We start from the raw sequence: 22,898 nt of genomic DNA, 5'->3' as shown, positions 1-22,898 counted from the left end.
ATTCACCAATATACACCTACTCTCGACTTCATATGCATGGCATATTTTCATATCTCATCTCTACATCAATGTGCAAGTGCAGGCAACAATGCTTTTTCATAGTTCAAAAAAGGCACAGAGCAGTGGGCCACTAAAAAATGAAGGTAATCTGGAATTCTGAAAACCCCTCCAATCTCAAACAAAGAGCGCCGAGTCCTTGCCACGTGCTTTCCCTTCTTTTTGTCGTCAACGCCTGATTCCAGCAGTGGGTATCCTAAGAATTCCGACGGAACGCAATGAATAAATAATGAATAATGAATAAGCGTTTTTATTGCTGCGCTCTTGCAACTGGTGCGTCGCAACAGAATGATGATCCAATTCCATCCTAATCAGTTGTATCAATGACTGTCCGACTACTGACTTGTCGTCATCATGATGCCATGCTGCTGAATATTCATTGACCGTTAAACCCACTGGCCTTCTTGTCGATCATTTTCAGGTATCAACTACTCGCTTTATTATTTATTAAGTGCACAATAATTAAATATCCTTTCAGATGTGGGATCTGCACACGTACATGATGATGTCTGCACAGGATATTTCACATTCCTCCCTTCACGTGACTAACCACCACATTTTATACTTTTCTTTCATTCATCATCATTCTCTACTCTCTACTTAACTGTCCACAACATCACCGCAGAAGAGGTCAGATCTTCCCAGCAATCGCCAAGACCGAAATTGAAGACGAACTCAACTACGTAATATAATTTACTACTGTATACCTTGAGCACTGGCAGCAAACAATAGCATGTGGCTTTGAGATGTATCTGTGGGTCCGCCCGTGCTACCCGGCGGCCACTGGCCGGACCTTCCGTCCGCAACTTCCGGAAGGAATTTGGTTTCAGGAGACGTATTTCATCAGTCTAAGGGGACTTAAAAGGAGTTGGGTGCCTCGTGCCTACGTGGCGTGGTTTGTCACCTAATCTCAGCTTTTCGCTTTGCTTTATAGGCATTCTGCGTGCCACCCAATTGTTCGTCACTTACAATTAGCGCCATAAAGCTCTTGTATATATAAAGATCTAATTCAAAAAGCCTCTCTCCGTCCAGAAGATGTTTCAATGAGAGCAAATACATGAAAAATTTGAGAAATTTATACACATCGGGATCATTTACACACACATCGCACAGGACTTGTCTACAAATCTGCAACACCAACAATAATGAATAACTCCGCGAAAAACTCCAAACATAGGGACAACATAGATGTACAGAGCTTGACGAACCACAGGCGACCGTTGTTATCATACAACACAATCTGTACAACTCGGCCCTTACTCGGCAAGTTGCATGAGGCCTGCGATGGTGCCGATACTACCCAAGGCAGCACCCAGAACAACCAACCCGACGGTCGATGCTACATTGCGGCGCTTGGCAGGTGGTCCTGTCGGGTTTGAGGCCTCGATTGGACCAAGGTGAACGGCCGATGTTTCTTCGACGATGGTGGGTTCCTCGTGCTCGTTGAATTCGAGGGGAAGAGAGCGCTTGCGGCCAATGACGGGGGTGACGAGGCCTTCCGACGACGAGCTGCTTGAAGGGCTGGATGTGGGTTGGAGACCTACCAGCGCTTCGTCAGAAAAAAAAAAGATAATCAACGCATTAAATAGAATGAAAACTTACCACAGGCCTCGGTAGTCTCCTGACGACTGAGTTCATTCATGACAGCGGCGTGGGCTAACAGAAGGCATTAGATCATCCATTTAGAAATTAAGTAATTTGCTACTCACCGGCTAGCATTTGCTGGGATTGCTCCAAAAAGACAGCGACTTCTTCCTCAATATCGCGATGAAGGTCAAGCTTTTTTCCCTCAGAGGAAGGCAAGTCGCGGCTATCAGCTTCCGATGAAGATGAAGAAGTAATCACTTCTTGAGCGGCCGTAGTCTCCACATCCATGGTAATTTTACCTGTAAGGAACTTATCGCCCAGATACTTGTTGGGTACAACTTCCTGTCTAGGACGCTTCTCCCTGATAAAACAGTCACTGTTCTTCTTTGGCCTTGGGGAAAAGGGTGTAGGGCTCGCATCAACTGCTTCGTCCCCGATCGAACGGTCATCAAGGTCATCCTCCTCTTCCTCACTGGAGTAGACTATGATCATATCGTCTTCTCCCGAAGCCGCGTCGTCGTCGTAGTTGCTGTCATCTTCGTCATCATCCTCATCCTCATCCTCACTCTCGTAGCTATAGGGCAATTCAGCTCTTTTCTTCGCCGACGCAGCCTTCTCGTTTCTGAATAATCCCTGTTCTGACCCATAAACAGAAAATTCGCTAGCAGGAGGCTGCTGACAAGAACTGTTTGTCGGACCAAGCCGAATGACGTTATCATAAGACAGCTGCAATGGCTCCGAATCAAACTGGGGAGCATCTCCTTGTGCGTCAGCTTCGGCGAAGCTAGCTGCTATAGCCCTGTAGAATGATTCCCGCTGCTCCTCTTCGTCCAGCGAATCAAGCTTATCAGCTTGAGTTTGACGAATAGGTGGCTCTTGTGGTAAGGTTTCGTCGCTGACATTGTTTACTTTTTCACCATTGTAGTTTGCTTCACCAATATTATTGTCCTCAAGAGCACCGGCTTCGTCATGTGCAGATGTGGAAAATGGTGCAACGTCTGAACTTTTCTGTTGCTCGTCGGCTTCGTTGTCATAATCCGAAAGGTCCGGCGAAAAGTGCCATGCCACAGGGGAACTTTGGTAAGAAGGCGACCAGCAATCGTGTTCGCTTTGATCATCCTGACTTTGCAATGCGTGGTTTCCCCAGTCATAGTTCTCTGCATGCATGTCTTTGGCAGCTTCAGAATGATCCGCTTCATGCACACCAAAGACTTCAGGCGAGCCAAGGTCATCGTAATCGGTGAATGAGTTATCGTCCGCTTCTTCGTTACGGTCCCCATTTGCGACTTCGTTGCTGGAGCCTCGAGGCCATTCATCCTCATCAGAGGAAAGGGACAATACACTTTGATGATCAGATATCAACACGTCAGAGCGGATCTGAGAAACTCGGGATTTCGAAGAGACGGAAATGATGCCGTCGTCTTCGTCACCGACGGCTATCATCGGTATGTTCTCCAGTTCAGGTTCCTCACTAGAGTATCTCATCCACTCCGGAATACCATACTTGTTGGGCTCTCTGTACGATTTTCCGCTAATTGAGGCACCCGGGCTGATCGAATAGTCCGGTGAAGTGGCCATCTCTTTCTTCCAAGTATCAGTGGATTTGATGGCTTTAACGGCAAGAAATTTCTTGCTCGTAGAAAGGAATTTGCTCGCAACGTCTTCCTGAGAAAGTTCACCCAAGTACTCGCGCTCGCCGTCAAGGCTGCCCTGCCCGAGTTCAGGGTATCGGAAGGAGACAGCGAATTTCACTGGGGCGTACGATTTGTTGGACGCGTTCACTTTCTTTCCGAGGACAATGGTGTCTTGTTCGCAGAGCTGAACAGGAGAGAATGGCTTCAGAACAACTGAGGAGGACGGCTCTTTGGCTGAGACGATCGAGGTGCCATGAAGCGATCGCAAGTCCGTAATGTAGACATGGCCCGATGGACTGATGGTGATGTGGGCATGAGAGCGGGAGAGGATGGGAGAGGCAATGCCCTGATCACGCATCCCAATTAGTCGTGGAAGAAAGGAGTTCAGCTATTTATATGCTTACGCCTGAGCCAATCCTCTCCTTCACTTGACTACTCTTTCGTCCCAAGATCACGCCGCCGAGCACCAGACCCACAGGCTTGTTTACAGCCTTGCCGTCTTTCCTAGGGATATCATCGCTGGCGGCAAGCCGAGTAACGGAGAAGTCCTTGACAAGGATGTCTGGGGAGCTGTCGACTGGAGAGAGGCGCACAAACCAGTCTATACTCGAGTTAGCATGTCTCGGTGCATGCTTAAACGGAAGTGGGAACGAAATAAAGGAATGACAAAGGGACGATAATGTGATGGATTGATGACAATTGAAGAGAGCGAAATGGGGCAGGCAGCAAGCGATTACAATGATAGCCGCCGAGTAGATATGTACACGAAGAAATGCAGATCATGATAAACTCACCCCCTAGCAGTTTCTGCTGCCAACGGTCAGTGCTGACAATAGGAGGCATGAGTGGCAACCGAGAACAGCAGAAATGTGATGGGAACGATGTTTGCCGTTACGAATACAGTGAATGGAACAGCCAATTGAGGATGCTGAATGTATCTCTAGGACAAGGATGAGACGAAGACGGCTATAAGAGGAAGACGAAGATGCAATGCGGTTGCGACGGCTAATGAGTAAGTACTATGATGGGAATAGCTGAGCGATCGGACTCGTCACATCGCGCGATAAGCAGATGACCGGGTCACGTGACTCTTGCCTGCCTGCCGCCACACATCCCACGCCGTCGTCTTAGCTCGAGCGCACGCAGTGGACGAAGAGGATTAATATAGGATTAGAGGACTAAACCATATTATGTGCCACCACGATAACTCTGCCCGCTGATGGGTGTTTTTTTGCATCTGTAACGTGATATGTACAAGTACAGTATCAAGCATGGGGCTGCGGAGTACAAACGGAAACCCGAATGATCCTGCCCTTGCACCGTAGTATTTGGACGCAACAAAAATAAATCGGTTGTGATTGTAGGTAAGGATGATTGATCTTGTCCTATGGGCAAAAGATAAGCGCGATCGTGATCTAAGCATGCTCTAATATAATCAATGCCTCCGTAAATAAGCCATTCTTACTATGCTGCATGCCGAAATCAGAGTAGCAGAAAGCAAAACGACATGGCAAGTGCCAAGTCAGCGCGTTTGAAAATATCGACTCACAGATGCCTCATCGCATGCTCCACTTCTAACCACAAATGGGGATGGAGCAATATATTCCTCCTGACTTACTCTTGCGAGTGCGTCGGAGTGGGGTATGGACCGTTGGATGTCAAGAGCTGCATTTTAAGGCATTTGGAAGGTGGTGGAAGTGGAAGTGCCACATTGAGTTTGGGCGCGGAATTATGGAGAGTAGGACGCGGCGTTATGTGGTGCTGAGTGCCCGTTGGTTTCCGAGGGATGCGATTCGCTGGTGGTCGTCGTATTTGCTCAGAGAATCGCTCTTCAATATACACTTTCCTTTCCCCAACTCCCCATCCCCCACCACCCGCCCCCATGTACTCCCTCAACAGGCTTCCCAGGAGCTCCGCATTCAAAAACTCCGCCAATCTCCTTAGGCGAAACGCCAGCACCACTTCTGCTGGCGGTGTCAATGTTGTCGGTTTCGAAAACAAGGGCCCTGCTGCCACTTCCAGCTTGACCGTCGCCATCAAAGCTGGTTCCCGATACGAGACTACCCCCGGTGTCGCCCATGTTTTGAAGAGCTTTGCCTACAAGGTGGGTTTCTTGGGAATTTGCGTTGGATCTCGCTGATTGCGATGTAGGCCACTGCTTCTGCATCAGCTTTGAGAACAGCTAGGGAGGCGGAGCTGTACGGTGGTGTCTTGTCTGCTGCTCTTACTAGGGAACACCTTTTGCTTTCTGCCGAGTTCCTTCGTGGCGATGAGTGAGTTTTACAGTAAGAAGAGATGAAGGCATCCACTAAACATTAACAGAGAACACTTCCTCAACGTCCTCGCTTCCGTTCTTTCCTCGTCTCAATTCTACCAACACGAGCTCAATGAGCTCGTTATCCCTGTCGTTGAGGCGGAGACCATCTCTGCCCAGGCTACTCCTTCTGCCATCGCCCTCGACCTTGCCCATTCCCTTGCTTTCCGACGAGGTCTCGGTAACTCTCTCTACGCCAACAAGAACTACCCCGTCTCCATTGACGACGTGAAGACTTTTGGTGAAGCCGCTTTCGCCAAGTCCAACATTGCCGTCATCGGTACTGGTATCTCCACTGAGGTCCTCGCCAAGTCCGTTGGCAACGCTTTCGGCACTGGTACTAGCTCCAGCTCTAAGCTCTCTACTCCCAAGGCCGCCTATTACGGTGGTGAGACCCGGGTGCCTCTCGACATCCATGCTCCTGCTACTGCCGCCCCTACCATGGTTATTGCCTTCGGCACCTCCGCTCCCCCTTCTGCCGACCTCAAGGTCCTTAAGCACCTTCTCGGTGGTGAGACCTCCGTTAAATGGACTCCTGGTGCTTCTCCTCTGGCTCAAGCCGCCGACAAGATCCCCGGTGCTTCCGCCAAGGCTTTCCTCCTTCCTTACTCTGACGCCTCTCTGTTCGGTGTTGTTCTTTCTGCCCCCACAAGTGCCGAAACCAAGGCTTTGGCTCAGGAAGTTGCCAGCATCGTCAAGGGCGCCGGCGAGTTCAAGGAGGAGGAGGTGAAGAGGGCCGTTGCCAAGGCCACCTTTGAGGACGCCGCTAGCACCGAAACCTTGTCCGGTTTCGTCGCCGCTGCTGGTCCTGCTGCCCTCATTGGTTCCGTTCCCGAGGCGCAGTCCTTCTCTGGTGTTTCTGCTTCTTCCATCTCCAAGGTGAGTTTATAAGGGTTATCGGTATGCGATGAGTATGCTGACCGTTTTCAGGCTGCCGGCGAGTTGCTCAAGGGAAAGCCCACCGTTGTCAGCATCGGTAATATCTCTGTCCTTCCTTATGGGTGCGTTCTTCATTCCTAAGATTGGACATGTTGATGCTAATTTTTTTTAGCGACGAACTTGGTCTTTAAGGGATTAGAGGGATTGCAAAACTAATAGTCATGGCATTTTGGGAATGATGAAGTGCATATGATTGGCATTATGTTCTCTGAATTCAAAACAAGAGTTCAAATTATGATCGAGCGCGATAGAATCTGATAGTCCTTTCCTCCACTCTGTAATTGGTCGGCTCCGTATGAGTCTATGTCTGCCAGTTAATCGGTCTGCTCACCTTTGTTTGACCAACATCATGACGCCTTGCGATACAAATCCTTTGACCAATTGCCCTTCAAGACCGACATACAATCCCTCGATACCTTCTTTTCTGATAAATTTCCTTATGGTGCTGAACATACTCTCTTCTTGATTTTCCTTGTCATTTTCCTTCTCTTTGCCGGACTGGTACAGTACCTTGACCAAGATTAACGGGTACAGGGGTATCGTGGCAAGAGCATTGGATAACGCTCCTAAGAAAAATGTTACAACCCCTGGAGGATGGGCACGATGCCTTTCGGGCACCAGAATTCTGAGTAGAAACGAGTGAATATATAACGTTAATGAAGGTAACAATGTTAAAGGGATTGTAGGACCAAAACCGGAGAATAGCCCTCTGATTCCGTCTTCCTTGTTTATCGCCAAGAGGGTCTGCAAGGCTGACCGCTTTTCGTCTTCCCCAGATTCGCTGACCTGTTGTCGCACACTGACGGTCGATATAGGCAGAGTGATGCCCTTAGATGTGACTCCAGCAAGAACACCAATAATGAGCTCTTCAAGCGGCGTTCGTTCGGTACTCGCAGTATCAGATGCTTTACTGGATAAACCACCTACACCTGCTGGCGATGGTGCGGCTTGATAGATTGCTTGTTTCAGACGATATTGATGGAGACCTTTTTGCAGAGCAGTGTAGGTGTAAAAGTAGATGAAGCTAGATAGCAAAGTGGATAAGGTGTCGGCTTTGAGACCGCTGTATATTCTAGTCATGGCGTGGCGACGAGATAGCAGACGATGCAGTGTAAGAATGAGTGATACTTATATGGTTGTCAGTAACTTCCAAGAAAGTATCCAATAAGCCTGCACTTACAACGCATGGCTTTTGGTTTCTTGGAAGCATGCTGCATACGGGTGGTAGCTACATCGAGGGGAAATACGATACAGTTCCCAACAGCAGAGCTAAGATACGGTTGACAGCTTTAATCAATCATGTTCTTTTCGCATCTCTGCTCATCACAGGATTTCCGCTACAAGAACTCACCCAAGAGCGCCTGAAGTCGCTTGGAGTAAAGGGGGAAGCTTGGTCTGCATTATTCAAGGAGTTTTGACTGTGTGAGTTCACGAGGGTTTAAGGTGTCTGACAAGGTGGCAGATTGGGGTACTCAGTGGCAATACCAAGATGAAGACGAAGATAAATAAAGATACCAAGAGAGGGGGCATATACATAATTATTCACTCCCAGTCGGGAACGCAGAGACCAACTGGTGACACATACCGGTCAGTTCCACAGCCGGTGCCTCGATGTCCGGATCCCAAGTGTTTAATTATTTATTATTGTCAGCTCACCCACCATTTACAAAAGTCAATTTGTGAAAATATACCTACATCCAGACGCGTCCCTTTGTTTACACAAGAACAAAAAGTATCCATAAACTCAAAACTCCAACTTATCGCCAAATGTCATCATTCCTGTAATATGGCCTGCCCTCCACCCTCAGGAAAGGGAAAAGATACGGTGAAGACGGAGATGTCAAGTGAGGAAAGAGCGGCAGCCGATGCTAAACAACGCAGTTTCGAGAGAAGTTTGGCGGGACCTAGTGTTGGCAAGGCTGGTAAGTTATATTAGAACATGCAAATGGTACATATGATCTGACCTGCCGCAAAGGTATCACAAGGGACCAGACAGGTTTGTAAGGAAGTGTATGCCACCCCTTCGAGATACTGAATGTATAATTTCCGCCAGAAATCAACAGGATCATTGCCGAAGCTTCCAAAGTGAGTCAATTGCTTGTTGCTTCACGCTCCAGTTTTATGGTCGCTGATATCTTCGCAGGGGTCCAAGTATGTCAAGCTTCATTCCTATTGTTTTCAACGCCTGATATGATCTAGGTTCTACAATAACCAAGTGCGGAAAGATCAAGAGCTCACTGAGAAGATCGCATGGTATCGAAACAAGGTATGTTTGTCACTATTAACAAATCCCTAGACACTAAAAGAATACGCTTTTTGACAGCGAGATGAACTCATGAGAATGGCTCCTCGTGACCAATTGGAAGATGAAGCTGATCGTATCGTGAGCATTCGCCTCTGAAATATATTTATAGAAGCTCACTTTAAAGATAGCTCATGGAAGTTGAGGCGACTCGAGATTTGAGTCAAACGATCATTCATGTTGATATGGACGCATTTGTTAGCTTCTTTCCTCAATAAGAATGCGACGTATCCTTGCTAATCCTCAGCGCTAGTATGCATCGGTCGAAGTTCAACGTGATCCTTCACTGAAAGGGAAGGCTTTTGGAGTAGGTAAAGGGGTGTTGTGCACTGCTTCCGTGAATATCTCTATCAGCTGTGCCCTACTGGTGTACTGATGTTCCATAGTATGAAGCGAGAAAGTTTGGAGTAAGATCGGCCATGGCCGGCTTCATTGCGAAGAAGCTCTGTCCTCATATCATCTTGTGAGTTCGGCGACAAAATACGACGACAAAGGATTAACTTCTTTCAAGAACGGATTTGCACTTCGACCTCTATACAAAAGCCTCCAAGGCTGTCAAGGAAGTATTAGTACAATACGACGAAAATCTCATGATGGCGAGCTTGGATGAAGGATATCTGAAGTGAGTTGATTTGATAGGCTAGACGGGTATCAAGTGAACGCAACGTAGCATAACGCCCTACATGTCGACCCACAATATGACGGCTTCAGAGGTTGTCACAGAAATAAGGGCTCAGGTGGAAGAGAAAACTTCCTTGACAATCTCGGCCGGAATAGCAGCCAATCGTATGTTAGCCAAGGTACATGATCATCCAACAGATAAAGGAAAACAGATGCTCAGTTTAAATATTTAAGATCTGCTCTGACAAAAACAAGCCAAATGGCCACTTCGAATTGGCATTCGACCGAGCTACGATTGTTCGTTTCATGCGAGATTTGCCCGTCAGAAATATTCCAGGCTTTGGGAGAGTGACAGAACGTTGTCTTGAAGGACTTGGAATACAGGTGCGTGTCTTTTTGGTCGTCTTGGGTTACTCCTTATTGTAATTTGAAGACTTGCGGCGATATTTATGAGAAGCGGGTGGACCTTCTTCTTATGGATCATTGGTTCGGCTTCCGAGGTTTATGGTAAGCTGATCCGTGATACATGTCTTTGTTTCCATTCTTACTACATATTTGCAGCCGAGCGTACTTGGGGATAGCAGACAATACTGTTGCACCAGGCAGACGGGAAGAGCGAAGAAGTGTTGGTGTGGAAAGGTGGGTTGCCGCCCCACCCATTGTCGTCGAGTATGAGACTGACGCCATCTAGAACATTTCGAGATAAGACGGATGATGAAGATATCATGGCCACTTTGATCGACATTGTCGAAGAGCTAGGGAAGGATCTGGATCGGTTACAATATGCTGGCAAAACCGTTACCGTCAAGTACAAGGTATGTTATCTAGCGCCCTCGGTCGACAAAAAAAAATCTGATCTCGTTTCAATTGTTACATAGCTGCATACGTACGAAAGTGAGTCTGACTTCATACACTGAGCTGCGTGCATCGATGGCTGGCGGCCGACAATATGTGTAGATAAGACGCGAGCAAAGTCAATACCCAAATACATCTCATCAGCGACGGATATTCTGCCTATAGCCCAGGAACTGCTGAAGAAGGAATTGCCTCTTCGGATACGCTTACTTGGCGTACGGTTATCAACACTGAAAGATCTTACTATTCCTGATAAAGGCATCAAAGGAGTAAGCACCAGTCCATCCGCCAAGCCATACAGCCGAGTTGACCATGTTTTCAAGTTTTTCAAGGCGGCCGAAGACAAAGCCAAGACCGGGTCACCAATCACTGGCCATACATTAGAAACATTAGAACATATACCCGAAATGATGCGCTTGGAGGCAGATAACGCGCAAGGGGACAGTTTTGGCGCAGGGGAGGCGAGTGGGTCTGAAGGTATTGGTGCAGATGACTTTAAAATCCTTCCAGCTACCACAAAGAAGCGAAAGAGCCCTTCTCCAACACGTGATGCCCCTTCTCCAACAGCTGGTCCCATCTGTCCCATATGCGGCCAGGCCCTTGATGCAGGGACTTCCAACCAGCAACTCAACGATCACGTTGATTGGTGTCTCAATAAGGATGCCATCAAGGAGGCTAGCCGAGTTTCGCCAGTGGCCAAGAAAAAGGCTAAAATTGGAAGGACGAGTGAAAGGACATCTTCAAACGTCACAGGACCATCGAAGAAAGATGGATCAAAGGGAGAAAAGGGTACAATTTCAAGCTGGTTGAAGAAGGGTTAACCACAATATACTTAGATATAGTCTTGTTGTATCCATTTTGTACGCATATACACATTTTCTATTCCTTTTAAACCACAATTTGTAAGAAGGCAAAATGTCTTTCCGAAGATCTTTATCAATAAGATAGAAGCATGGAACACTCAAGATAAGTTCATGTAGATAGATGATGATTGAGACCAAAATATAAAAAAACCCAGTTGACTAAAACCAAAACAAAAAAAAACCAAAAATCTGAAAACCAAGTTGAGAATCCAATACTGAAGCTCCTTGCACTTTCGACATTCTCCCTTTTTGCTTTGGTTGATCTAAATACACTGATGCAATATTGCTAATTTTTTTTGGTTCCCTTAAGATCATATAAGAAATAAGCAGTGATAACTATTATCGTGAACAATCTATGACCCGCCAAACAACTGTAACAACATTTCCGCAGCACCAATGACCTCTTGATCCTTCTCCTGCCCCCTAGCCTGCCCCCGCATTTGCGGGCCTTCTCGCTTATCCTTGACATCTTCGGGAGTAATCACCCGGGAACTGCTGGAAGAGACAGAATGGGAACGCGTGTACCCAAGGTTCGGTGTTTTGAGTTGTGAGGGAAGATATGATGATGATGATGATCCTTGGCCTTCCGCCACTCGCGACGAACGAGGGAGCGCAGAGGTGCTAACCGATCTGTTAAAGTCCTTGGTCCTAGAACCCGCATGAAAGTTGGGATTCGGATGACCGGTGACGCGTGAACGATGTCGCTTTGTAGGTTGGTTTGTAGCTACAGATTCAAGGGTGTGTTTTCGAAGGTTGGAGGGCGGGGCAAAGTGGGAGAGATTTGGGTTGAGTTGGCTAAGAACAGGGTTGCGGCTGGAGTGCTCACTGATGGGTTTTGCGAGTAGCTTAGCCCTGGAGCTGGAGGCCAGGACATCGTAAGGTGTTGCCCTGCCGAGACCTGCCAAGGTGCTAGATGCCTTGGCTTGCTTTGCCCTTTTCCTCTTCTCGACATCCTCATCAATCCCACCATCATCCTCATCGCTTTCCTCGACATCCGACTCTGCAAGCCCCATGCTGGGTGGATCACTTGGCATGAGCGACAGGATCTCTTTGATCCTATCTTGACCTTCTCCCTTGATAACAAATTCACCGCTGCCTCTGCGATATCGCTTCTGCGCACCTGTCCCAAAACTGCTCTCGCGCGCCTGGAGCACTTGATCGAGAGATCTTGATTGATTACGAGGCAGCAAAGGGGTGGTGTGCGCATTTTTGATAGTCCTTCCTCTTGAGGTGGCCGCGAGGCTCATGGGTGTGGGACTGACCCTGGCCGACGCAGTCATGCCGCGTCCAGACGACGAAGGATACTTATTTAACCACATATCACGTGTCACGTCACCGAGACTAATGGCACGGACGACTGCAATCTTATCATCGGGTGGGGGTTGGAGGCCGGAGATGCAGGATGCGGGTACGGGACGCCATTTACCGGTGACAGGGTCAAAGGTGCCACGGTTGGATCGAGATGGAGGAGGAGCGTCATGATGACCGTCGCGTGAATACCTCTTTTCTTCCTGCCTTCGGTTCTGGAACTGTGAGATAGTCAGCAATGAAAATATGTGTATGGTAGGACATGTCTACTTACCCAGACCGTGATATGTTTCGTCTTTACACCCAACCACGCGCCCAACCTCTGCCTCTCATACTTGCTGGGGCTTTTCGCAATACTCCAGAGCACTTCGAGAGCCTCTAGCTCTCTCTTTGTAAACCGTCTTCTAACCTTACATCCGTGCTTAGCGTCAGGTCCGTACCTGGCTGGTCGTGAAGACAAAGGGTGGTCGTAGTCGGCATCAGGGACATCACCAAGCATGTAGTCCCATGGGTTGCAGGACGCGCCACCATATCGATACTTTCTCACACTACCATCATTGGGAAGAAACCTTTGGAGCTCTTCCGTTTCCTCCGTGGGCACCGGCTCCGCGCGCATAAAAGATGCAGGGTATTCGGGCAAGGGAAAGGTCGCTGGGGGCTGAATTCCTGCAAGATCGCCAGACTCGAGCATCTCAGCGCCCTCAATGCCATCCATCCTGACTGCAGAGTTGTATCTCGCGCCATGTGGTGTGGGCGAGTCAAAGCTAGGTGGAAACTTGCTGTTGCCATTGCCTGGACGCGACGCGCTTGACTGGGGCGTACCACCCGGGGTGTAACGTGTAATGTTCTCGGACATGTTCGACGTGTAAGATGCATGTGTAAGCGCAGAGGATGGAGGTGCTTGGTGTGGGAGCGGGAATGCAATGGACGGGGTTGAGTACGCGCGACGTATAGAGTACTGTTGGGCTCTGGCGTCTGGTGTGTGGTGTGTGGGGTGGGACGTGTGGCTGGCGGCGGATGGGGTGACCTGTGGCGGGTGCATGTGGATGGCGTTGGGGGGCGGAGGTGGCGGGGGAGTGGGCGAGTTCCCGCAGACGGACATGGTGGGCTCAGGAAGAATGGTATTATGAGGAAAACAGATGAAGGCAATAATAATAATAAAAAACAAGACGACGTGAATGTGCTGGGCGTGACTGAAATGATTCATTATTATTACAACCCAGGGAAAAAATAACCCGCCCCTGAATTTTTCGTATTTCGCAAAACATCACATCCACGTCACCGCCCTCTAATATACGCGTCCCAAATACATCCACCGCGTTATCATACAAGCCGCTCTTCCTCCTCCTTCTCCTCCGGTACAAAGCTCTCTCCAAGACCAACCACCTCCCATACTGGCTTCCCGTCCCTTTTGTCGAACGTAACTCGGAAGGGCTCCTTGACAGTCAATTCGTTCTGTCGGTGAAGACCTGAGCGCGTCGTTTATTATTATTAGTCATTTCACGCGTCCAGTATCCTTTGAAATCTAGGATTTGGAGAGTGGCGTACCTTCGATTTGGTCAACACGGTCGCGCGTCTGGTCCAACGCGTCATCAAAGCCTTCCTCTGCAACTACTTGCTGTGCTGCACGAAGCAGCAGTGTAGAGTCGGGCCTTACATTATGGTGAATCTATACATCGTCAATACCCATCATTACCATGCACAGCAGTCACAATCAAGGGTATCTTTCATTAGTCACTCACGTCAATAGAAACGATCTGTTAAGTTTGTCAGCTCATCCCACTTGATTCGAAAATCTGAACACACATGATAATGATCCAACGCCTCCAAGAAATCCGCTCTGGTCATGATACGCCTCGCCTCCTCATAAGTCACCTTGGGAAGATGTATATCTGCGCTTGATATTTCTCTTGGCGGGGTGACGTTTACAGCGCTTGAAGAACGCTTGTGATCATCCTCCTTTTCAAGATGAGCATCATCGGGAGATTCCAGAGGAATTGGCGGGAAAATGGATGGGTAAGGGGGAAGAGGCTCAGCAGCGTTGGCCAAGTGTCGCAGAATGAGCCATGAGCAGCTAGTTGAAGTCAGAGCCCGGTCTCTGATAACAGCCATTTACCTACCTTGCCCATCTATGAAAGTACAGGGTGAAGGGTGTGATTAGCTAGCATTCTCTGTTCCGAACATCTATGCCTACTTTTGCTCATCCCTACAAAACAAATCAGTACTGATGTCTTTAAGCAGGACGAACATACTTACATAACGTCATCATCATGTTCAGGGATCAGACCAATCCTATTTGTCGTCAGCCCTCAAATTTCAATCCACTCGAATGTAGACACACTTTGATAAAAGCCACTGCTTTTCGTCTTCAATCATCGCTTGTGCCTCTTCTGCTCGTATTGTCAGCCAATTTTCAATATTATCGTCGTTACTCACCCAGCATATCATCTGCCCTGGCAACTCTTGCAAGATAACTCGTTCGTCCACCAACAAGTTCATACACTCTCCTCAACACTGAATCATTCTCAAGCTCAAGATCACCTGATACCAAACTCCTCGCGGATTGGTTGGCCAGTTCTTGTCGACGGAGATGTCTGAGCGCACGTAGTGATTCTGCAGCTGAAAGGTCGTAGACTGAGAGGATACGCATACGAGAAGCATTCTTCTTCATGACGTCGAGGCACCAGTAATCATCACTGGAGAAAACCATAGTAAGGATTCCCTATAAAGTTCGTTAGCTATGAGCCCGTGTATAAGTGACAGGACGTACACCCTCAGCCCAAGCTTCGGCTCGTTGCTGCAGCTGATGCAAAATTCCATGTCCCTCCGGTGTGTTGGGGAAAAGATGTATATCTATTTTTTGTTAGCCCAACCTCAATGCTGATAAAACGGAACTCGCTGTTAAACACCATGACCAACGGTCTCCCATTTTTCAGCGCGTATCTCAGAGCCACCTTTTCAAGCTTGTTCAACGCCCTTTCAATGTCCAGTGCTGGGCCGCCATTACGCGGGTCGGCTCGAGAGAACAGAGAACCCTGCCAGTCTTCATAATAGTCGAAATCTAGAGCTTTACCGAACCGTAGTCGAAAAACTTCCAAATCAGGATGAGCTGCAGTTTGAGTCAGTCGATTGCCATGCAAACCATATGATTCCACATGCCTTCACAGAAAGATACACCGTCGGCATTGATCTTTCGCATAGCGCTGTGAATCACATCAGGTAGAACTCGACTGGTGAAAGATGGGCGCTTACTCGAGTATCATAGTACCTTTCCCTGTCCCCTTAGGGCCGATGACAAGATAGTAACCGCCTTTTTCTTCTCCTCTGACAATACCATCGATCAATGGCTGCTCCCTTCTTTTTACATGGGAAGCATTGGGGCCATTGAGCTTTGACAATTCCAAGGCTGGATCCTGTGCAAATGGTTAGTCGATGAGCCGCTGCCGTCGCATAGGCCGGGACGATGATACACTCACATATCCAGGTTCAAATGCCCTCATAATCTATATGAATTATTAGTAAATATATTTTCCCGTGTTCATAAACTGGATAGCCTACACGGTGAAGCACATGCGCCTTGTACCACTCCAGATAAGCCATTCCACCACCAAAGACTATTCCCAAGCCCACTATAGTGGTCAATGCGGCTTGGAAAGAAGGACTAGAGAGCCATTCCGTCCAGAAAGTCTTCTCCTGTTTACCATGATACCGATACTGTTCTGACTGCTGGGGCGATGAAGAGAGATTGCCTGATGGGCCTACAGGAGACTGTGGGACGGGTGGATTCGGCCAAGATGGGATGTTGAGACGGTGGAAAGTTGATGAGAATGGTCGAGATCGAGATGGTATCCGTCTTGCTAGGGTTAATATAGGCCTGTTCATAGTACACCTAGGTAAAAATCAGGAGTATATTTATGTTAGATCACAGCATTCGACCGGGCCAGACAAGAAAGGAAAGAGTCAAAGTCAACATCACACGTCATGACTTTTTGTGATGATGGTGCCTGATTTTTGTTGAGTGATCCTGAATCGCCGAAAGCGTCAACAAAACAAACATGTCCTTCGTCTCCTCTTGATAGACTGCTTTCTTCAACTATATATATAACATTTCCACCCCATGTCTCTCCGCAACTAACCCTCTGCATACGCCACCCACCTCCCACCACATGTCTCTATCTCCCAACAAATCAACACTTTCACGACAACCATCTTCCCCGTCTCTCGCAGTAGGTCTACCGCCGGCTCTCCCGGAGAGCAATATCATGGCTCCCTCCACCACATCGCCTAGCAAGCTACCCAAGTCAAGAATACACAGGGGAGACGTAGAATCCACAGAGAGCAGCGACGCAGAAGAAGACGTCAGAAACCACACTAAAACGCCCAAGAGAAAGGTCATTAACACTGAACCAGTGTCAATGTCGAGTAGCAACAAAGCAAAGAAGCGAGAGACACTGGCAGAGAGGCTGGCTGCGGCTGCCGTGGGGAATATCAAGGTCAAAGTCAAAAGCAGTTCTAGTGTGAATGATGGCCTCAAAGCGTCAAATAGCGCTTCAACTTTGACTACCGCCAGTGCAAGCACCTCCGCTATGGTCCAAACCCCACCTGCACAGGCTAGAACATCTATGATGATACCTAGTACGATGCCTGCTCAGAGAACTTCTCGTCCTTCATCAGGATCCAATTCCTCTGACAAGGTTGTCGTTTGTGTGAGGTATGTTATCCAGTTCCAATGGCAAAACTAGATCACTAAGCCATGTGTAGAATAAAGCCCACCCAAAGTTCATTCAGCTCTATGGCCTACGAGATCACATCGACATCACTTACATTGTCTGACAATCACCCAAAGGTTAAACAACGAGGAGGAAAAGCTGGAAGAGAGGATACTTATACATACACATTTGGCAAGCGAAGTCTGATAAACCGTCGATCAAAGCTTACCATTCATTCAGACAAACTCCTTGAATATCCTTCGAAAACACCAGAACTTTATGTTGACAAAGTTGCGCCTTTAATTGATAAGGCAATGAATGGTTTCAACAGTACAGTCTTTGCTTATGGTCAAACTGGAAGTGGAAAATCTTTCACAATGGTAAGCAGTACCCTGTCTTCTTACTCATAAATACGCCATCTCGCTCACTTTTTGTCCACAGACTGGCATACCGACAGAACTTGGTATAATTCCATGTGCCGTCGATGGCGTCTTTGACGCCATTACTGAGGTATATTGTGCTCTGAACACTAAGAGGATTCATCTGACGGCTTGATAGGAACCCGACCGAGCATTCTTATTGCGGGTGTCATATATTGAAATCTACAATGAGACACTTCGAGATCTATTAAACTTCAAAAAGGGACCTCTGAGGGACGATGAAAAGCCGTCAATCCATACCTCAAAAGGCAAGGTCTACGTCGAACCTCTGGTAGAGGAGATCGTCTCTACTCCCGAAGATGTCATGGAACTTTTAGAGAAAGGCAATGCACAAAGAAGGATTGGTGCCACAGATTGGGTATCTGCCATGGCCTAAATCTAGTAAAGATACGTGGCTGACTTTTCACCTAGAATGAGCGATCATCACGATCACACTGCGTTTTCACTATTGTAATAGAGTCTAGACCAAGAGATGGTGACGGCGATGAGGACATCAGATTGTCGCGTTTGGTGAGTATATCACTTGCGTCCCGGATTTGAATCTAACAGCAGTTGATTGCCTAGAATCTTATTGACTTAGCCGGTTCTGAAAAAGCTGTCTCAGATTCGGAGAGGCGTGGTGAAGGAAAACATATCAATCAAAGGTGGGAAAGATATATGAGCCCGGCGGACCTGAAGGGATATGGACTGATTGACGGTGATAGTCTCTTAGCGCTGCGTGAGGTAATCAACAAGCTCACAGAAAAGACCAAAGCTTCGTGAGTATTTGAACCTTTGGGAGACATCGGAGACGGACGACTGCTAATTGAAATGGGTTTAGACATATCCCTTACCGTAACTCTAAACTGACGCATCTCTTGGAGAATGCCCTCGGAGGTGACTCCAACATCTGTGTGATCTGCACGTAAGTATGTTCTCAGGTGATAAGAGCTTCAGTTGACGTCTGTCAGACTGTCAGCTGAGGAAGAACATTGCGGTGAGACTCTGGAGACTCTTAAGTTCGCTGGTCGATGTTCCCAAGTGAAGACAAACGCCAAGAAGAACATTGTAAGTGTGTTGAGATAACCATGAGCTCCCAAGACTCACATAAAACAGCTTCCTGCTTCTGAGCGAGCTTTGATTCGAGCGAAAGATCAAGAAATTGAGGAATTAAGGGCTAGGCTTACGGGTCTTACCAATAGCAGACCGAGCAAAATGGAACCTGACACTGATCAAGTTACCGATGTGCGTCGTCCTTTTACTATGTGGCCACCTTTTGTTTATACTTCGATAGTTGGCCGAATCTGTGGCCGCCATGGAGGCTCGAAAGGCAAAACTGACCGCTCAGCTGGCTAAACTCAATTCTGAAATCCTTACTTCTGAACTTCCTCGACATTCCTCCACCATCATGGGTGTCCCTATGTCACCTCCCAAGCCCAAACGCAGAAGAATTAGCGACTTTTCTGCAATAATGTCAACTGGTTCAGACCGGATAGGCTTGGGGATGGGCACTCCCAAGAAGGTGGACAGAAGAGCAGTTAGTGGGTTGACGAGGGTTCAAGAAGAGGAAGATGCGCCAGGAATCATGGGAAGACTGTCTGCCATCGGTGACAATGGCGTACCAGTAAGCAGATGGTCTCCTCGTCATTTGCCCTCATATTTATACTGACAGTATTCTAGAATTTTGACCACGATATTGCGTTGGCAACATTGAGAAAAAGTCTAAGGCAGAAGGAAGAAGAGCTTTCTCTTGCCAACCGGAATCTTGCATCTGCCTTGTCCCGAGCCTCTCAATTGTCAGAGAGAGACGAACGTATTGCGGCCCTCAGCAGCGAATTATCCACCACCCTCAAATCTCTTTCCGCATTGCAAGCCACGCTTCGGACTACCGAAACTGACCTTCGAGATCGCAATTCACAACTTGAAACTACTCGAGCTGATCTAGTAGCTACAATCGAAGATAAGGCCACCAAGATTGATGAGCTCGAAGAAAAAGTCTTGGAGCTACGAAAGAGCCGAGAAGAGTTGGCCATTGAAGATGAAGGAAGGTTGCAGGAAGTACAGAAGCAGTTGGACATGGCAGTGAAGGATAAACAGGAAATTGAGCAAAGAGTCAAGCTATTGGAAGACGAAGCTGCAGCTCGAAAAAAGGCCGAAGAGGGGGAGAAAGATGCCAGGAGAGAAGTGGAAAGCATCAAATCTCAATTAGAAGTTCTCCAAAAGGAGCATGCCAGTATCTATTCTTCAGCACAGAATGCCTCGACGAGATTTGCGGAGTACGAAACTTCTATCTCGACTCTTACAGCACAGATCAACGATTTGCTCTCTGCCAAATTGTCTCGCGAAACAGCATTGGAAGAACTCCGGAATGAACACGCCGAAACAAAAAAGCAACGTGATCGGGCGGCCGAAGATCTGGAAAACTTCCAGAAGGAAGCTATGGCAAACGAGACAAAAGTTCTGGGAGAGCTAAGAGAGGAGATTGGGAACCTGAGGAGGCTCAGGGAGGATGAAAAAGCGGTCTGGGACAGAAGCAAGGCTGAAATGGAAGCAAGTATTGAGACCTTGAAGCAAGGTGAGGCCAAATCAAAGGCTCGTCTTGTAGAAGCCCTTAAAACGCTCGAGGATGCAGCTCAAGCCAATCGATCATTGGAGAAGAAGTTATCTTACGAGGCTGAAGGGCGTCGTACTGCGCAAGAAGAAAGAGATCAAGCCTTCGAAAAGCTCAAGGAAGCTGCTGGAGTGGCCAACGCTCAGTTAGAACACGAAATTACCACTCGACATGAGCTCGAAACCCAGCTCGCATTCCTCAAAGAACAGCTCGATTCCCAGCGGGCTGCTGTTGAGGCGCTCACTCGAAATCTGGACACCGAACGGCAATCAGCCAAGGAGCTTGCAAGGCAACTCGACATTACCCAAAAAGAGATGGAAACTCAAGAGTCAAGAATCGAGAAGGCCGTGGACGAGCGCAAAGATGTTGAAAGACGTCTAAGTGAGATGGAAAGTGCTCTGGAAGCGGGAGAAAAGGAATGGAGGGTCAGGATAGAAGACGAAGCCCATAAGAGGAGAGAAGCAGAAGAGAAACTGAATGAATTGGAGAAGTTGCGAGAAGTTGGAACTTCTGCAGAAACGGAGCTGCAAATGAAACTAGATGTGGAGGCAAAAGCCAGGGAAGAGCTTGAGCAAAGATTGAAGGGCGTGGAGAAAAGGCACACGTCTTTCAAAGCTCTAGAGAATGATCTGCGGAAGCAGCTCGAGGCCCAGGTCACCAGTAGGGAGAACGTTGAAAGCAAGCTCCAAGAAATCACGTTATTTTGGGAATCTGAAAATGCGCAACTCCGTCAACAGCTTCAGTCCGCCGTCAGTCGCCGTCAAGAGGTCGAAGAGGACCTTACCGCACTTCAACATCAGCATGACACCATAACCACCTCTGAAGCTGGGCTGCGCAAGATACTCGAGGTGGAATCGACTGCTCGTAGGGTTGCGGAAAAGAAAATCATTCAACTGGGTCGTCAGCGTGAAGCGTCAAGCTCTGAGGCGGCAAGCCTTCAAAAGAAGCTCGGCGATGAACAAATGGCTAGAGAAGAACTCGAGAGAAGGCTACAAGACACGGAGGGTCGTTTGCAGAGTGAGATGGAAGAGCTGCGAGTCAAAGATGAGGCAGAGTTCAAGAACAAGCAAGAGGCGGAAAGGAAGTTTACCGAGCTGATTGAGAAGCAGTGTATCAGTGAGACCGCCAATCAAGATATGCAGAAGCGCGTCGAAGCAGAGATCGTTGCTCAACAAATAGCCAACGACAACGTCTCCGCATTGAAAGAAAAGCTAGAGGCGGCTTCCTCAACTGAGCAACGGCTCCACCAACGTCTCAGCGAGGAATCAGTTTCTCAGGCTCAATTGCGTGAGCAGCTTGAAGTGGCTGCTTTGACGGAACAACGACTACGGCAACTTCTTGAGGCAGAGTCTGCCTCCCGGCAAGCTGCGGAGAAGGAACTGAGTGAAGTCTTTGCCTCCTCAAAGACCGATTCTGAGAAACAGAAAGACCTCGGGGCGGAACTGGCCGAACATCGGACGGCTAATCAAAAGCTTACCTCTCTTGAAGCCGCTCATACCGAGTTGCAAGCTCAATTCAAGGCCCACAAAACCGCTTCAGAGGCTGCGCAGAAGGACGCTAAAGCCGAGTATTCCAAGGAGGTGAATACCCTCAGGAAAGAGTTGCTCGTCCTTCGGGAGTCTTTAAGCACGGCAAAGGCTGAAGCGAGTGACGCCAAAACTGAGGCCGACGCACATCGCGAAAAAGTCACTAAGCTTGCCAAAGATGTTGTCGAGCTAGAAGCCCGCCATAAGGAGAATAAAACACTTTCTTCGTCAACTTCTGTCTCCGCTCGACTCCGCACACTTTCCACCCCAGGTCCTTGGGTCAATAGTGGAGAGATGGGTGATGCTTCGATTAAAGGCATGAAGGCAAGAGAACTCAAGGGCACAACCGCTGGATTTGGTGCAGGAGAGAGAGAAAGCTCTATGGCCAGACTGCATGTTGGGCATAAGGATGAGATTGAGAGATTGGAGAAGGTGGTAGAGGTGCAGAAGGGAATCATCGACGAGCAACGAATGAAGATTGAAAGGTGGTCCAAGGTGAGTGCTTCCCCATGGTGCGACATGTCAGTGCTAAACAGAGCCTTGTAGGAGATGGAGAAGCAGCGTGAGATTGTGCGATTACTCACGAACGACACAACCAGTACCTCGTTGTCTCCCTCTTCTCCCCTCCCGCCCAACAGATTTCGAGGAAAATCACATTCCATCTCCCACTCCCCCACCGAATCTCCTGCCACCGCAACACCTGCCAAGGGCTTCCCCTCAACGTTCACCGCTCGTAACTTGGCTCTTCCCACTACTCCCACTCCGTTGCCCATGCACTCCAGCCAATTTAGCAATGCGTCTGTGAGGAAAGGAAGGAGGGTAACCATAGAGCACGACATTGATCTTTTGATTGGTGAGTTACTACGCATTAACATCCAGGGCAACCACTGATTAACTTTTAATCACCAGAATCAAACAAAGTCAACAGAGCAAAAGCAATATTCGAAACGCCCGACAAGGGAAGCAAGCAAGGGCCCGCGTCCCCCACAAGGGAGCCTCTCAGAGTGAATCAGGCAACTTGGTCTATCCCCAGACAGCGCAGGCCTTAATTGTCTGCTCCCAAAGTTCGATTTTTGGGTCCTTCCTGTTTATAATGTGATAATATGATGGGTGTGTATAATCGCTTAGATTACGACCATTCAGGGCAATCTCA

General features: G+C 48.1%; 7 protein-coding genes across 7 annotated transcripts; 3 read left to right on the top strand and 4 right to left on the bottom strand.

The window, feature by feature from the left end:
- Positions 1-1,313: 1,313 nt before the first annotated feature.
- On the bottom strand, positions 1,314-4,121 carry CNBI2380 (hypothetical protein; the record flags this gene model as incomplete). Its single annotated transcript, XM_768531.1, has 5 exons — positions 1,314-1,597; positions 1,660-1,713; positions 1,767-3,624; positions 3,683-3,879; positions 4,073-4,121. The coding sequence occupies 5 exons, from the start codon at positions 4,119-4,121 to the stop codon at positions 1,314-1,316; spliced, it is 2,442 nt and encodes an 813-aa protein (XP_773624.1).
- Positions 4,122-5,064: 943 nt separating this feature from the next.
- Positions 5,065-6,662, top strand: CNBI2370 (hypothetical protein; the record flags this gene model as incomplete). Its single annotated transcript, XM_768530.1, has 5 exons — positions 5,065-5,382; positions 5,430-5,551; positions 5,601-6,471; positions 6,523-6,593; positions 6,644-6,662. The coding sequence occupies 5 exons, from the start codon at positions 5,065-5,067 to the stop codon at positions 6,660-6,662; spliced, it is 1,401 nt and encodes a 466-aa protein (XP_773623.1).
- A 196-nt stretch (positions 6,663-6,858) lies between these two features.
- On the bottom strand, positions 6,859-7,932 carry CNBI2360 (hypothetical protein; the record flags this gene model as incomplete). The annotated part of the gene is made up of 3 exons (XM_768529.1): positions 6,859-7,658; positions 7,712-7,818; positions 7,883-7,932. The coding sequence occupies 3 exons, from the start codon at positions 7,930-7,932 to the stop codon at positions 6,859-6,861; spliced, it is 957 nt and encodes a 318-aa protein (XP_773622.1).
- Positions 7,933-8,368: 436 nt separating this feature from the next.
- CNBI2350 (hypothetical protein) lies at positions 8,369-11,130 on the top strand (the record flags this gene model as incomplete). Its single annotated transcript, XM_768528.1, has 18 exons — positions 8,369-8,453; positions 8,507-8,527; positions 8,585-8,616; positions 8,675-8,682; positions 8,731-8,797; positions 8,855-8,914; positions 8,965-9,030; positions 9,087-9,140; positions 9,220-9,296; positions 9,345-9,455; positions 9,504-9,633; positions 9,710-9,838; positions 9,888-9,961; positions 10,016-10,093; positions 10,146-10,269; positions 10,333-10,348; positions 10,412-10,578; positions 10,633-11,130. The coding sequence occupies 18 exons, from the start codon at positions 8,369-8,371 to the stop codon at positions 11,128-11,130; spliced, it is 1,797 nt and encodes a 598-aa protein (XP_773621.1).
- Positions 11,131-11,525: 395 nt separating this feature from the next.
- On the bottom strand, positions 11,526-13,687 carry CNBI2340 (hypothetical protein; the record flags this gene model as incomplete). The annotated part of the gene is made up of 2 exons (XM_768527.1): positions 11,526-12,701; positions 12,755-13,687. 2 exons carry the CDS (start codon positions 13,685-13,687, stop codon positions 11,526-11,528), a joined length of 2,109 nt encoding a protein of 702 aa, XP_773620.1.
- A 318-nt stretch (positions 13,688-14,005) lies between these two features.
- On the bottom strand, positions 14,006-16,362 carry CNBI2330 (hypothetical protein; the record flags this gene model as incomplete). Its single annotated transcript, XM_768526.1, has 14 exons — positions 14,006-14,149; positions 14,223-14,237; positions 14,287-14,554; positions 14,601-14,609; positions 14,675-14,686; positions 14,737-14,772; positions 14,822-14,858; positions 14,917-15,202; positions 15,251-15,283; positions 15,354-15,589; positions 15,646-15,683; positions 15,733-15,893; positions 15,957-15,983; positions 16,039-16,362. The coding sequence occupies 14 exons, from the start codon at positions 16,360-16,362 to the stop codon at positions 14,006-14,008; spliced, it is 1,626 nt and encodes a 541-aa protein (XP_773619.1).
- Positions 16,363-16,646: 284 nt separating this feature from the next.
- Positions 16,647-22,794, top strand: CNBI2320 (hypothetical protein; the record flags this gene model as incomplete). Its single annotated transcript, XM_768525.1, has 15 exons — positions 16,647-17,191; positions 17,242-17,381; positions 17,430-17,569; positions 17,631-17,699; positions 17,748-17,987; positions 18,041-18,139; positions 18,194-18,273; positions 18,334-18,387; positions 18,450-18,533; positions 18,580-18,676; positions 18,725-18,853; positions 18,903-19,232; positions 19,289-22,240; positions 22,292-22,598; positions 22,655-22,794. The coding sequence occupies 15 exons, from the start codon at positions 16,647-16,649 to the stop codon at positions 22,792-22,794; spliced, it is 5,406 nt and encodes a 1,801-aa protein (XP_773618.1).
- Positions 22,795-22,898: the final 104 nt, after the last annotated feature.

The sequence above is a fragment of the Cryptococcus neoformans genome, chromosome 9 (genome assembly GCF_000149385.1).
Source record: "Cryptococcus neoformans var. neoformans B-3501A chromosome 9, whole genome shotgun sequence".
Taxonomy (NCBI): Eukaryota; Fungi; Basidiomycota; class Tremellomycetes; order Tremellales; family Cryptococcaceae; genus Cryptococcus; species Cryptococcus deneoformans.
The sequence above is the reverse complement of the archived record's forward strand: the minus strand, read 5'-3'. Positions and strand labels throughout refer to the sequence as shown.